The sequence below is a fragment of the Aptenodytes patagonicus genome, chromosome 3, assembly GCF_965638725.1.
Source record: "Aptenodytes patagonicus chromosome 3, bAptPat1.pri.cur, whole genome shotgun sequence".
Taxonomy (NCBI): domain Eukaryota; kingdom Metazoa; phylum Chordata; class Aves; order Sphenisciformes; family Spheniscidae; genus Aptenodytes; species Aptenodytes patagonicus.
In genome coordinates, this window is record NC_134951.1 from 86362056 (window position 1) to 86377548 (window position 15493).

The 15493-nt window shown below is 41.2% G+C and overlaps 1 protein-coding gene across 1 annotated transcript in view; it reads right to left on the reverse strand.

Annotated features, from left to right (window-relative positions):
- PCNX2 (pecanex 2) overlaps positions 1-15493 on the reverse strand; it is a 160360-nt gene that overhangs the window by 141084 nt on the left and 3783 nt on the right. The window contains exons 2-5 of the mRNA XM_076334126.1: positions 12681-12886; positions 9948-10065; positions 7527-7563; positions 5355-6644 (exon numbers count right to left, since the gene is read on the reverse strand). Coding sequence (XP_076190241.1) covers positions 5355-6644; positions 7527-7563; positions 9948-10065; positions 12681-12886 — 1651 coding nt within the window. The remainder of the gene's footprint in view (positions 1-5354; positions 6645-7526; positions 7564-9947; positions 10066-12680; positions 12887-15493) is intronic.

Below are 15493 nucleotides of genomic sequence, written 5' to 3' on the forward strand. Positions count from 1 at the left end.
GTAATCTTGATAACCAGCTGTCAGTGTATCTCAACTTTAAAGTTGCCTTATTATTAGGTAATTAGAATGAATTTTTATTGCTCTGTAACATTTCTCCAAAATATTTCTACTATTTTGTGCCCTCTCTCCAGAGTCTCCCAGAACTTTTTCCCTCATCTTTTACTTCTATATCCCTATCCCAACCTCCACAACTCACTCCTGTAAGTTAAAATGCCACTGTTGTCATAATTTCAAATGCCATCTGGTTTGAAATCTGGTCAAGCAGACTTAAGCTAATTAAGCCTGAGTCTCTTCTGTTCATTAATTGCTCTGCTACAGAATCTACTTCCTTCCACAACACTATGCTCCAAAATAGAGAGTTTCACTTTAAAATATATTTGTTGTCCATTCAGCCACAGAGATAATTGATTTCAAATCACTGTGCTTTTGTTAGTACCAGCATGAAACAAAAGCTCTACTAGTCATGAGCTGTCCCATTCATATCTTGGAGAATATATCCTAAGGACATTCCCAACCCTTTCTTCACTGACTGCTTTAGCAGAAACATCTAGCTTATCTACTTTATTCTTCAACCCAAATTTGCCTATTATGCCACAAATACATTAAAAGAAAAATCTGACATTAAAACTGGTCACCCACCAAACAAACAGGAGTGCCCAGGGAATCTGACACAGTCCAAGAACTGCTATAGAAGTTCAACATGGGCACTGAAGAAGCACATGGGATTATCCATTAATCAGGATTACCACATTAATCCTGAAGCAATAAGCAAAACTAGCGTTACCCACTGCACCTGTTGCAGGACAGGGAGACTTAAGCTGGGAATAAAATCAAGGTTTTTGAGGTCCCAGGTAAGTAGTCTAATCATTATACCTAACAATTATGTCAGAATACAGATCTCTGAAATAACCTCATAGTTTCTTTACAGGTGTCAGCCTTGTCATCAAACATACTATTACCTCTTTGATTTAAAGACTGAAATTTTAAAATCTCAACCCATCACGCCTCACACATCGAGTATCAGATTTAGAGAACCGAGTTCTGCACCCCATTTCCTCCCCATCCAAAGAGGGGCATCAAATGCTACGTGGTCCCTCTCTGGCATGAGAGTCAGGGATGACACACAGCTGCTCTGAGAGAGGAGCTAGCACCCAGCAGGGCTTTGTGTCCTAGGTGCTGCCTGCCTGCCAGCAAACTTCCCTGCTGTCACCTCCTACCACGGCTGTCATTTGGCCTGGTGACTCAATGCACAAGATCCTTCTTCCCCATGATTATAAGGCAGGCAATAGCCCTCTTTCTCACATGCAGGGGAAAAAACTGAGGAGTCTAAAAATATCCACAGGAGTATGGTTTAGCTTTTTATAGGAGAAGGGCAATTGCTTGGGATCCAGAAGAACTCACTTGATGTTGTGGTTTGTGCACTGCCCAGAATGATGAGTACCTTTTCTAAAAAGAACCTGCAAAACATCTAAATTCAGGCCACACAGTCCTGGTTTAGGTTCTCCCGTGCTGGTCCCCACCACTCCCATGGTGGGCTTTGCTCCCTGGGTGATAACATTGCCTGTCCTAGATTACAAGCCAGCTGTGCCAGAAGGAACATACATGAGTTTTTGCCCTCCATAAGCCTGATGCACAGCTGCTCTTACTCAGCTCCAGACATGTCAGAGGGACCCAAAGCAACCAATAAACCCAGCTTTCCTTATGCTTCTCAAAGACTGAAGAAAATTTGCAGTTGCCCTTCAACAGGCTTTCATTACGTGGGTGGTGCAGGTTTGATACAAAACTGAAAGGACACTGGCCTGAAAGTAATTTTTAGCAACGGTGTTAGTGGTACTTTCTCACCATCTAGAAGAGGTGGGGTGGCAACAGAACAGCTCTTAGACAGCTTTATGTCCTGCGTTTTAACACATTAAATCTGGCATCCTTGGTAGCATAAAGCAAGGCTTTAGTTTTCTCGTACTGCATTTTACTGAGCTGTCTACTGGCGAAGGCTTAAGTGGTCAGGACGGTATCTCTTCCGTTTCCACAGAACTCACAAGTTCTGTGAAGGAGCACCCATAACAAAGACCCATCCATGACATTCACTCACTTGCACGACTGTTCTGATGAACACATTTCCCCGCCTTCTCCAAATTAATGCCAAATGTCAGCTTTCTTACACACAGCTCTGAATATCCAGCTTTCCAGGCATTTGCCAAGTTTCTCACATTGCCTAATAAACACCTTTGTGGGGTGCATTTCATACTCGTTTGGACCAGGCATCTATTATTAGCTTTTGCCAATTAGGCGATTTGCAAGGTTAAAAGAACAAAAACCAAACACAACCAACCTCCTCCCTCAAAACAACTGGTGCATAGCTTGACTTGCTTTGTATTCCACACACATACCCTTTTTTTTTTTAACAACCACTTTAATGGGGGAATAATGTTTATTCAGATCTGTTCTAAGATGCTATTTTGTTAAAGCATATTTGTAATCGCAAGGCTGCAAACAGATTAGAGGTTCTCATTCCTAAAATCCAGTCTTACTGTGGGGAAGCTGCCAGTAATGACAGTAATTTATTTTAGCAAACAGCACGTTCTGACTAGGCTAGAAAACAAAGCCTACTTGCTCTTATAAATAACTGCCTTTGAACTACCTCTCCCTAGCTTAAAGAGTTCAGATTGAATCTCCTTTTTCCCCACAGTGCCGGTCCAAGGTGCAGGAGACACTTCACAGCCACCATCCCCGCTCCTGCAGGGCACCCCTCTTCCCAGCCCCGCTCCTTTCCCAGGGTGACACTTGGTGGGCCCACGCCAGACAAGCAGCGCCACTTAATTATATGCGTATGCAGCTCAACTTCACTGTCTCACAGACATAAGGACTTAAGAAAATAGTAAAGTAGGAAATTCAGTTTAGGTCACTTTAAGTAACAGCTTGGTTTAAGGGAAGACAGAATCCTCCTATTTCCTCAGGATCTTGGATACCAATAAGAATCTTGTTTGCTAGATCTAAAGCACAATAACTACACATACATTAATAAAGTTTTGGTTTGTTGGGTTTTTTGTCACTGTGGAATCTGAGTCTGATTGATCACCCATTGCTTTCTTTTACGCAGCAGTCTTCCCCATTCATATTATCTCAGGGTACCTGTCTGAAAGCCCTTTGCAGATTAGCTGCGCTTTTTTTTTTTTAAAAAAAAAACCTTACCTCTGATATTTTTATCTTTTCTCTTTTCCAGCTAAGTCACACCACACAGAAGTCAAATTCTTGTGTAAATACTCCTTTTTATGGCTGAGGAGTAGCAAAGATCACAATCCACTTGCCGCAACCCTCGTTTCATTGCGTGCTGCTGCACAGCGAGGTGACCCTGCACCCGACCCCCTGCACCCTGGGGACCCGGCAGGGCTCTTTGGGCTCAGCAGGCTCCAGTGAAAAGCAGGGCTTGCTCAGCATACGTCTTAAGAAACCAGGGAGTATGGACTGGAGCCAGCTGGGCAGGCTGATAAACTCGATAGAGCAGGACAGAAACTGCTCTGCAGAACAAACAGTCTGAGAAGGCGGGAGAGATGGGTAAGACAGACCAGAAGAGAGGCACCAGGCCTAGGAGGAGCAAAATTTGACTAGGGAATGGAGAGGAGGGTAAGTACAGAAGTGAATGCAAGCCCTGGGGAAGCAACAGCTTTAGGCGAGCTCAAGAGAGCGGGAAAGGCTAGAAAAGCAAGTGTGGATTGCTAGGAAGAACAGAGGGAAAGATGAGAGAGAAGCAGTATGAAGAGGAAGGCAAATAAGGAGGTCGCACAGGAGGGACGTGGAGTGGCTAAACTGAAAAGAGATGAACAGAGGAAGAGAAGGCACAGAATTAGAAATATAAGGTGGGAGGAAAAAAGGACACAAGTGAAAGATGGAATGAGATCTGGGTCTAGTGTAATTGATAGGACAGATACGAGGAAAGAGTTAGGAAAGGCAGAGTGAAAGGTAAACAGAATCTACAGTTAGATGACACATTGAGAAAATAAAACTACTTAAATTTTTTTAAACAAGATAAAAACATGAATTTCACATTTGTTTTTAAACAAGCTGACAAACTTTGAAATCAGCCGTGTGTTTTTCACGTAACAGAAGGTTCTTGCAGGAACGAGCCGGGGGAGCAGAGACTCCCTAGAGTCTGTCTATGGACAGGGATACCATCGCAAAACAGGAGTGCCAAGCTGTTCTGCTGAGCGCCATTAAGTTTCTTACCTTCCATGCAAAACAGGTATTGAGATTGCATCCTTAGGCTGTCTTAGAACAGCTTATTATAGGATCTAAGGTAAAGCAAACATTTCAGAGAAGGGGAAGATACAAGTTGTTTTATTTCACTTTGGCCCATATCTTCTAAACTGATTGCACCGATCACTTGGCAAGTACCCTGAGATTGCACCTGCCTTCACTGCACCGTGTGTCACATCCTCACGAAACAGTCCTGCTAGTTTTGCCTAGAGAGCTGCTAAAGACACTACAAACAATATTCCTTCCTAACAGAAAGAGGTCACAGAGTTAGGTGACAGCAATGAGAATGCTGATTAAAACCAGGTATTTCTATATAAGAACTATAAATTGGATTGCATATAGGTTTTAAAATTAGCCGATTGAGGGTTTTTTATTTTAAATAATAGCCCTTTTGATTTAAATGGGAACTTGCATGGGAAGATACCCTTTTTCATTAAAATACTGGGGGCTTTCATTGAAAACAACCACCAAACTTTCCTCCTTAAAACCCAAGAATTTTAGTTTTAAGCAACTAAAAATCAAACCTCTTACCTATTGAGAACAAATACATTATTTTTTCTTTTTTTAATTATAAACCAACCCACAACTGCGCAGGAAGTTTAGGAATGTGTGTGTGCACGCACACGTGTTAGCTAAAAGTTGAACCATCACCAGTGACAATTCCAGCTTTCTACGTACTTACAGGAACACACAGACAACTCTTCAATGTGCACCTGGTAAGATAGACAAGGGCAGGTGTAATGCTATAGCTATACACATTTTTGTAAGATATTTCTGGTATTCCAACAATCCAGGCCTGCCACATGTATGCCATTCTAGTACAGAATACTAGATACATACCAGACACCTACCGAGGTTAGTGTTAGGTTTTCTAAAGGAAAATCTTTAAGAAAATAAAAATATTCAAAGAACTGCAGCTGACACTATCACACTTTCACTAAATCTCCTTGCCCCACCAAGCCCAGCCCTTCCCTGACCCTATTAGCAAAACCAGTACTCCTCTGGGAATTTGCACTACTGCAGATCTCAGGCTAAGCTGCTATAAATAATGTAACTAGTCGCAACTTCTTTATTCCAAAGGAGTTGTAAACCATGCATCATACCTCCAACAAGCCCATTTTCCTTTGTCGTCTCCATTTTGACAGTGGATTGATTAGATGCCTTCATCTTTGAGGTATTAATGGATTCCAGGAGGGAGACAAACTCTAGAAAGTTAGATTCATTAGGCACCTGTCCTTCTTTAGCTTCTAGATCCGATTTAGAAGTTGGTAAGGTCTTTTCTTTGTCAGATATCTCCATGAAATTCTTACTTAAAAGCACATCTGTCCCGCTGTCTACGCTCAGCACCCGCATGTGCCTCTTTTCATGAGCAGTTATACAGGACTGTGGGTCTAGGTTCTGCAGGTCTTCCTTAGAAGTTAAATCCATGGTCTGCACATTTTCAGAAGCATTCTCCCGATTTGGATCTGAACAAGTGTTGGTTTCTAAAGGAGTATTTGCTGGGTTGCTGTGTTCCTTCACTGCATCACCCGATTCATAGCCAGAGCATTGGTTGGACGACAGCTCTGCCTTTAAAGTTTCTGGAGTTCTTTCGCTTTCACTAACTTCTGGGCAGGCCTTACCTTTACTATCATCAGACAAGTCAAAAGTGATAACGGGGATTCTGAGCTGTTCATTAGTTTGCTGGCTTGGCCAACCTGCTGTAACTATACCAGACTCGAGGGCTGAGCTCGTTCTCTCAGTTCCCAGAGCCTTTAGGTGGATAGAGCCCGCTAGGTCACTGAGGGTGGTGTTTGGTGTAGTACTCATTGTGATGACAATTTTAATGGGCTCACATAGCTGGTCTCCAGGAAGAGAGTTGTCCACAACTGCAACAGCAGTCTCACTGTCCGAGCAATCAAGGTCCTCGTGGGTATTAGCAGCATTGCAATAACTTTCCACGTGCTCGGGATCTTCGTTTGCAATGGCATTGCACTGTGGGCAGTTACTGCTAAAGCCCGTCTGTGGTGACCCATCTGCCAATTTCTCTCTTTTGTAGCTTTTAGGATTACTCAAATGGTCTGAAGTAACTGAATTTTCACTGTCCCATGGCTCTGAAGAAACTCCAGTCCTTAAAATATCACCTTGTGATGAAGAAATATTGGAGAAGTTTTTAGCTACATCTCTGTCCACAAGAATATCTTGGGATCCATGCTGTCCATAAGGCTGTCCGTTCCCACCTTTTTCATTTATTCCGTTACCAGAAAGTGCTTCCATAGCAGCTGGTTTTGTCACTGTTGCTGATGTGGTGGCACCTGAAGTGGAGGCTGTAGAAACAGGTAATGTATCTGCTTTGATACAGGGTGAGGTAGATGAAACTGGTGGTGCAGCCTGGTCTTCTAATACCATAACACCTAATAAAAAACATATGGGAGTTAGGTCTCAAACATGAACACTGTGCATTATTGAAGTATGATCTTTAGCTAGCAAAATCTAATCCAGAGCAGAGCAAAGGAAGCACAGATGATGTAGCTGATTAAAACAGTTCCTATGCAAGGATCTTTTTTGTTAGCTACTTGAGAAATACTATAAAAGCAAGCTGGAGTCCTTCTGGGTCAAGACAGGTGTAGCAGCATATCTATTTAATTTAAATAGTCAAAATACCTCAAGAAACAGCTAATATCAAAACTAAAATGTTTTACAGAATTATCCCCACTTAGGGAGAGATGAAAGAAAGAATAAGCCAGTGCGGCAGAAGTTTTTTACATCACTTTGTGCAAATCCTAAATGGTCCCATAGGATATGGCAATCAACCTTAACAAAAAGGACATAAACTGAAATATATTGAGACATCTCAAGCACTGGAACTGTAGGCAAAGCAAGGTGTGCTGGAGTATACACTACCAAGCTAAAGGTCAATCGCAACAGGAGTCTACAGTCAGAAGATGTTCAAGGGCTTTAAGATGCAATCTGAGAGTTGGCTTCCTGGTTTAATGCTTTCCAGAGGCACAGAGCTTCCCCACAATGTGGGGGGAAGGCTCTTTCATCTCCCCGTGTCAAAATGGGGAGAGCTACTTGCATGCTCACCAAAAGGCTGCATCCCAAACAGCTTGGCTGACAGCGGAGAAAGCTTAGTCTGTTAGAATTCCCTTGAGATTTTATTCTCTTGAGCTTTTCCATTCAGCTCCTAACATGAGGCACAACAGAACCTGCCATGGGATCCTCTGTGCCCTTTTTTTTGTGGCAGGCAATGATTAAGCAAAGGTTTAAAGGGATTTATAAAGCCTTTAAGATACCTCTGAGATCTTCAATAGTTTCCCGTGTTGGCAGCTCCTAAAAATAAAAAGAAACGCACAAAATTAGCATGGGCATTTATTAAATTCTGTTGGAAAAAACATCTATCAATGCAACAGCTATCTAATCAAAGGTTAATTACAGCATTGTTAAGTTGCTTAACATCACTGAAATTTGGACATGTACCTTGCACAAAATGCAAGGGATGGGTGAGGGAGATGGTTATAGAACAGTCATGCTCCAAATTGCATCATTGCAATTGTGTGTGATGTTCAGGGAGGGGAAAAAAAAAAGTATCTAAGATTTTTTTTTTTAAAAAACATTTTGCAGTGCCTAGTCCAGACTTTTTTTTTTTAATCATTAAGGAATAGAATGTGTTCATCTGTTCCGCTTTTCCAGCTATGTTTCCAAAGTACTAAAATGAAAAGTTTGGTGTCCAGTACTTGGTAACAATTTCTCAATGGAAAACTTGAGGACAGAGCCGTTAAATTATCATAGACTCATTTAGATTGCAAGGAAGCTTTGGAGGTCGTTTAGTTCAAATCCCCTCCGCCATACACACACACTCAAAGCAGGTACAGTTAGAGCAGGTTGCTCAGGGCCATCTTCAGCAGAGCTTTGAATATCTCCAAAGATGGAGATTTCACAATCTCTCCGGACAACCTCTTCCAGTATTTGACCACCCTCTTGGTAGGGGAACACACACCCCCAAAAAAACCCCCAACACGCCCCCCCCCCAAAAAAAAAAAAACCACACAAAAAAACCACCTTTAAATCAAATTGATCTAATTGTAGTTTTCCACGACTGCAAGCTGCAGCCACTGCCTCTTATCCTGTCACTGGGCACCTCTGAGAAGAGTGTGCTCAATCTTCTCTATATCTTTCCATAGGAAGCTGAAGACAGCAGTAAGCTCTTCTTCTAGTCTTACAAAAGATTTTAGCCTCACAAAGGCTAAAACATCCCATCTGCCTGTCCTCATATATTACGTACCTCATTCCTCAATCCCCTTAGTGGCCTCTGCTGGATTCTCATCAGCAGGTCAATGTCTGTGGGAACTCACTGGGGAGCTCAAAACTAAACACAATACTCCAGAGGAATACTTCAAGAATCTAAATTCAACAGCCTAAGTGCATAACTAGTAAAAAAGTTATTGGGAAAAATCAACGTGGCTCTCTTCTGGCTGACAGGCACCAAAAACAAGAGGACATAATTATCATCTCCTAAAATTTCACGGTGGTATCCTGGCAGCAAGAACAGGAGACTAGGTTTGATAAGACCCAACCTACATATTTGGAAGTGGGAGACTTGGACAAGATCCCAGGAGGAAATGGGTTTGCACAATGGACAAATACCAGAATACTGGGGACTAGGACAGAAACAAGGTGAAAAATATTTTACCTCATAAAAGAAAACTATTAATGTCTGTGAATCATACAGATGCTACAAAAAGGTAAAAACACTCCAGGAAATGAGGAAATAGTTCCGATTCAGACCAGGATTTGAACAGTTTGCAGTAAATAGGGACACGGGGTGGGGGTGGAGGGATATGGAGACAAAATGAAGTATCAAATAGCTACTTATTCAGAGATCACTAACCATCCTCTGCACTGACTGAGGCAGGAGTCCTGTAGAAAAAATAGCATGGGATCACATAATTAAAGATTTTATCACAGTATACATGGGGAGTAGCTTAAGATTACACAGACAGCATTCATTCTGTTTCTTAATTTTTAGATACTTAACTCTTCAACCTTCTCATGGATGTCTCCTATTTTTTCTTTAATAACAACATCTACATACATCCCCTTCATCACTTCATACACTATTGATTTAGAAAGCATGGCCAATGGCATGGAATGCACATACATGTATTTTTAACCTCATGTAGACATCTCCTAGATTTAAATAATATTCTTTATGCTTTGTTTAAATACTCGAGATGTGCTGGGTTCATTTTATAACCAAAAGTCTAGTTACACAAAACCAAATTATTAATGCTCCAGGAGTAGATCCCTTCTGAGGCAATGAGAGGTTGCTCTGATTGCATTAGCCTCTTGTCGTGGTTTAACCTCAGTCAGAGGTTAACCTGCTGAAACCAGGACACCTCTCCCTTCTCTCAAAGCAGCCATGAAAACTAGTTGCTCTTGGCAAGATTTACAAAGGCCATTTGGTATTTACAGAGCAGACAGACCCCTCCTAAGAAGTGCAGAATTATGTATACCAGCTTCAGCTTTGCAAACCCAAACCTTTAGGACAAGGCTGACCGACAGCAGTGGTATACCTAGTAGATCCACGGAGCGACCCTTCCTCCTCAGGGCAGACCTACGCTTCAAGCGATCAGTACCCGGCAATGCAAAACTCCATGCGGTAAGCTGTGTACTGCATGAAGTGAAGACACTATTACAGAAAACCACGTACTAACCATTACTCCAGGTGAGTTCTGCGAGTGCAGAGCCCGTACCCTTGAACTGTCGTGAATTGTCTGGGTAGAGTCATTTTGGTTGGTCTCACCGATGACACCATTATCCCCGGTGTTATTGCTGAAAAAGAAGCAAACAAAAAATAAAGCAATGCTTCTTACCACAGAGGATCACAGTGAGTTTTGGGAAGAAACTGAGGAATAACAGAACGGGAAGAAGCAGCACAGCACAATGAAGCAACAGCACGTTTTTCCCCTCCAATGCTAAAAGCACAAGGCTGAAAAATACTGTAACCCCTTTTTGCACCTCCTTCCTCTCCAAGACAACTTGCTAAAAATAAACAAATAAAAATCCCTCAATATAAAGTGATTCTGGTGTCTTAGGAAGTAAAGCATCGCTATGAGAAATACAATGACATCTCTTCAAACTCCCTATGCGTATATAATGTCATTTAGCCTGCCTGACACGCACACGGCTTTATTGGCACAAAAGGCTGTTTGGGGCTTCTCATTAGACTTGTAACAGTCAAATGCTACTCCTTTCACAATTTTTGCTTTTTACGTCCTTTGACTGTACTCTTGTGTACATATTGCTTCTCTAACTGCCTGTTTATTTACAAGCCTCCCATCAAACAACTATTTGAAATGCAATACATAACATGTATTAATATAATCATTAGACCACAAAATAAAGTTGTTCCTCTGGTTTTAGCCAAGGCAAACACATATCCATTACTAACTTCATATGTTATAGGCAACTTGTTGATCACTTCCTTTGCGCATTCAACTACCCACTAACTCTTTTTACACATATTTTCTACTAGCTTTTCCATGAATATAAGCAAGTATTTTTGGACAAGGTTTACTAATGACAACCAACACACGTTCTCTTTCTTGGGTGTAACAGAACAAAAATTCAGTTAAAAAAAAAAAATCGACACTACAGTGAAACATCAAAAAGTGTGGGTTTGGGCTTTTTTTTTTGTTTGTTCATGAGGTGTTTTTTTTTTTCCCCCAAAAAAAACCCTTATTTTTAAAACCCTACAGCTGTACGTAAGCTATAAAATTATTTACCTGGGGGTCTCAGTCACTTTTCCACAGGTTTTTCTGTAGTTAGCTGGCTTCAAAAGCTTGTTCAAGCAAGCTGCCAACTACCAGGGCCTGTTTAAAAACTTCTGTCATCCATCTAGTCAAAATTTTAAGTTCTTTATTTTTTGATCAAGTACTAAATAATGGACTGTTGTGCCTATGACCTCCTAGGAGGCATAGTTATGTGATTTAAAACACGAGTTTTAAGTGATTCTACCTCTACTTCTTAGCCACAATAAAGGCAGGATAATGAAAGGTTGCATTCATTTAATTAGCCAGTGAACAGGAAAACACTGAGGTTCTGTTTAAATTTCAACCAGCCTAGAACAACTGAGAAGCCTCTTAAATTACTGTATCAGACATCTGTAAATGGGAAACAGCTTTGTGGGCTGGCGAGAACTAAAGAGGAATAGAGCCTGAAAGGCATCACCCAATCTAAAATAAAAACCTTGTATGGTTAGTGACACATATAAGAGGCATTTCTCAGGAGAGTCTCGATGCAGGCAGACCTTGACACTCCCAGCAATGTCACTGCCAGGAGTGTAGCGCAGCCGTACAGAAGTACAGTAGCATAGAGGTACACAATCGTGACACTACTTAGCTTGCGCAGAGCTAGCAGTAGTGACTGCAAATGCACCAAAAAATACCCAAAGTAAGTTCTTTTATACAGAGCTCTCTGCTGAAGCTTGACAGGTAACTGAAACGAACCTACTCTGTTTAAGCTTCGTTTGGACATTTCTATGCTGCTGTCATTATTGGATGTACCTTGTTTCAGCATTTTTCACATCTGTCATAATGCTTGGGAACACTGGAAGCTGCTTGCCAGCTCCATTTGTTTGTATGACTCAAGCTTGGAAAACCAGCAAGAGATGTCTTCATTTATTCTGAAAAGTTTACAGTGGAATATTCTACATATACACAAAGCTGGAAAAAGTCAGTACTAGTCTTTAGCCCGATACTATTTTTAGCTTTAATACCATCTCAACCTGGAAGCAGCCTTTTTGACTTTGATTGTTTATTTGCAGCAAAGACGTAGTACTCGGCTCCTCAGTAAAGCGACTGCAAATACCTACCAAATGCCCCTGAGAAATAAAAGTGGTTCTAGCTTTCCTCGTGAACAGGACCAGAGAAGCATCATAGGCAGTCACAATAAAAGGTAAGAGGGAAAAGTAACTTACACATCCAGGCTTGATCTGAGAGGGAAGTTACTATAAGCACACAAAGGCAATATAAGCTCAGGCTTTCAAAGCCGTGATATTAAAGCATTTTCTTTGCCAACGGGTGCAGGCCACTTCCTCTCCTCTTCCCCCGCAGCAGGAAGAGGAAAGAGCAAGCATTGAAGGCTTCCCCAGAAAACTTCCCCCAGCTCTTCTCCAGGATCTTTTAGCACCTCCCAGGCAGGTCTCTGCGTTCATCGTGCCCAGCTGCTGCCCCACCCTCTGGATCAGGTGCAGCTCTGCCTGCTTCACCACAAGCACACTGCAGCCACCGAAACAAAAAGCACTAAGCAGGTTTTTAAAAGTGCCATTCCTCACACAACTGTAAATAGTTTTCCTACAGTCAACAGGCATTTCTGCTATGCAGGACCACGGTACAAACTCGATCCATTTTACAGAACGTACCAGCAATCTGCAATGAAAACCTTACCTACGATTTGAGGGCTGAACTGCGTTTCCTTTTCGAACCTCTGTATCTCTACGTTGCCTTCCATTTTTTCTTGAGAGCTTTTGTTGAATTACTTCGCCTTTGTCAAACATAAGGTGCAGACGGTAACTGATCACCTTTATTACTGTGAAGAACACTGTCACCGAGCTGCAGTACACAAAAACCGTAACTGCATTTGCTGGAAAAGCCTACAGAAAGAAATAATAAAGACATAATCGTAACAGTTTATTTTGAGAAGATGCTACTAAAATTTTTAAAGTAATTTTCAAACTCTTTATTCCTTATTGTCTATTATTTGTACCTCTTGTGGTTGCAAAACTCAGTAGAAGTAGTGCATCTTCACACAGTATACTTGAGTCCCGCTTACAAAAAAGGTCTAAGGATTTGTTCAAACTTCAAACCATTTTACAAGATTTATTCTTCTTGTGATTAGCTGCGGATATTATTTATTTCTTAACAAAATCAGTAAAATCTCACAATTGACAAACATCGTAAACCCTCTTAAAATACTGCATTCCCAGGATAATGCAGCTGCAGCCTTTCCTAAACTATGAACTTATAAAAAACCAGACACAAAATGAAACATTAGTTATCTACAAACAGGAAACCCCTTCTGAAAAATTCCGTCATCTTACCCTGCTTCTCAGTTATGATTGAACAGTAAAACGCTGTAGGTTGATCTCATTTTTCTAACACTTCACAACATGTTCCCAAGTATCTTTACCACTGAAGAGTTTTAAATAATTAATCAGGACTAGTCAAAACAAATGAATAAAATGCATTTGGAGAGGCAGCCTCTTTGAATTCTTTTTCTAAAGTTGATAATTGTTAATTTGCAGCTGTCTGTGATCTGTTTGCTGATCTGTGATGAGCACCACATTTCTTAGTCATTAAAATTAATTATAGTTCAACTACAGTCTGTAAAGTTCTTTCATACATGACATACTAACAACATTTTTATATGTAAATACTTTCTTACAGTAAAGGGCAAATCATAGCAATGGACACTTGCAGTTATAATTGAAGAGCCAAAGCCTTTATCATCATAGCCACAGAACACCCTTATGTATTGTTATCACGCAGTTGCAGCCTCACAATGAGTTTAATCTCTTCTCAGGTTTTTGGTTTTTAAACAGAGCATTACCATATCCCTGCACAGTTTGTAGTGGGGAGCAAGGATGGAAGGAAGATTTTTTTAATGGTCCGGATTTGCTAAAAGCCTACTGAAGTTAATTTTTAAGAATGGTCTTTACTTTGGGCCTACATCTATCATTTTAAGTATCAGCATTGCAGGTCAAGGAGCACTTGGATGTAAGAGATTAGAATTCTTTTCAGATTCATAAATAAACCATACTGACCACACAGGTGAAGGGAAGGGAACAAGACACACTTACTTCATCTCTAAAACAAGTCACCACATTTACCTTGATGTTGAAATGAATATGTTGAATCATTTCTCTGTTATCACAAGCAAGTGGGTTGCTACTCTGCTGCTGCTTTTGGCTTAGCGAGACTTCATACCTTCAAGATGTACATGTGAAAATTTTCAGGCAAATCCTTTCTTATGACTGTTCTGATTCATATACAAAGAATCTATTGCACAAAAGTGGAGAAGCTATTTAGCATGTAGGTACTACTAGTGATCCCTAATAAGAAAGACATTGCTTTCTACAAGCTGAGGCTTAGTCTGTTAAGAGTACTTTGCAGTACTACGTATATACCAAAACTGAGCATACCCTTCAGTTGTTTAGGGAATGCGGGCCAGAAAGAGGATCAGTTTGCAAGGCCATGCTCTCAGGGTATAAGGTTTGGTGGATGAGGTTGAAAAGAATGTGTGTTTTACGACTAACGTATTTGCAAAACACAAGTTAAAAATTGCTTGGTTTCACAAAGAATGACAGCCAAGTATCTGTAATGATTTGCTTAAGAGAGATTTGTTCACTTTCCAAGGAATCTCTTCAACTATACACTAAAAAGCACAGGCTGATCGCTCATTATTAAGTAACAGCTCAGAATGAGCCACTAGAAAAGAAATGCTCTATAGGTGACGTTCGTAAAGCTTAATAAATATTATATGAATAATGTCAAGAGGACACAACAAAAATAGACTTCCAGTCATGCAGTTTATGGGTGCATAGAGCACGCTACAAGAGAATCAAAGGAAGCTCCTAGATGTCTAAGTGGAAAAGAGGGCCAGTTTTAGCAAATGCTGAGTGCTGCATGTCCTCATCCCTGCCTTGTGACCAGACCTACCGGAGCTGCGCCCTGAGCCTGCCTGTGGTCTCCCTGCCCATCCGCCCAAGATATACAGCGCTTCCCCCCTGCATATGTGCCATGCATGCTCGCAGTCCCAAGCCTGCCCATGTGCCATAAGGCCAGTGCATCCTTAATATTCTGAATCTTGGGGCAAGCTAAGTAGTACAAGCCAGCAGCTTGCTCCCTGCCCACATGAGGAATTAGGAGAAGGATGAAGCTGAGAATGGAAAGCCCTCGATTTTCTGAATCAGGCCTCTTGCATAAGGGTACAAGTGTCATACATCCGCAGTTGGTGTTCCCAGGTACGGACAGGTGAAAGCTATCAAATCTGCTGGAGCTAAGGAGGAATTAAGTTATAGACCACTGAGGAATTATATGATAGGTTCACTTTTGATGCACCATAGTTATAATTAGCCCGGTTTCCTATGGAAACGAGGTTTTATAATCACACCATGTGTCTGTGTATTCATCATCTCTCTCCATCCCCTCTGCTGACTAACTTTTTAATTCTTTGGCTACTTTCAACTAACTTTGAGAAG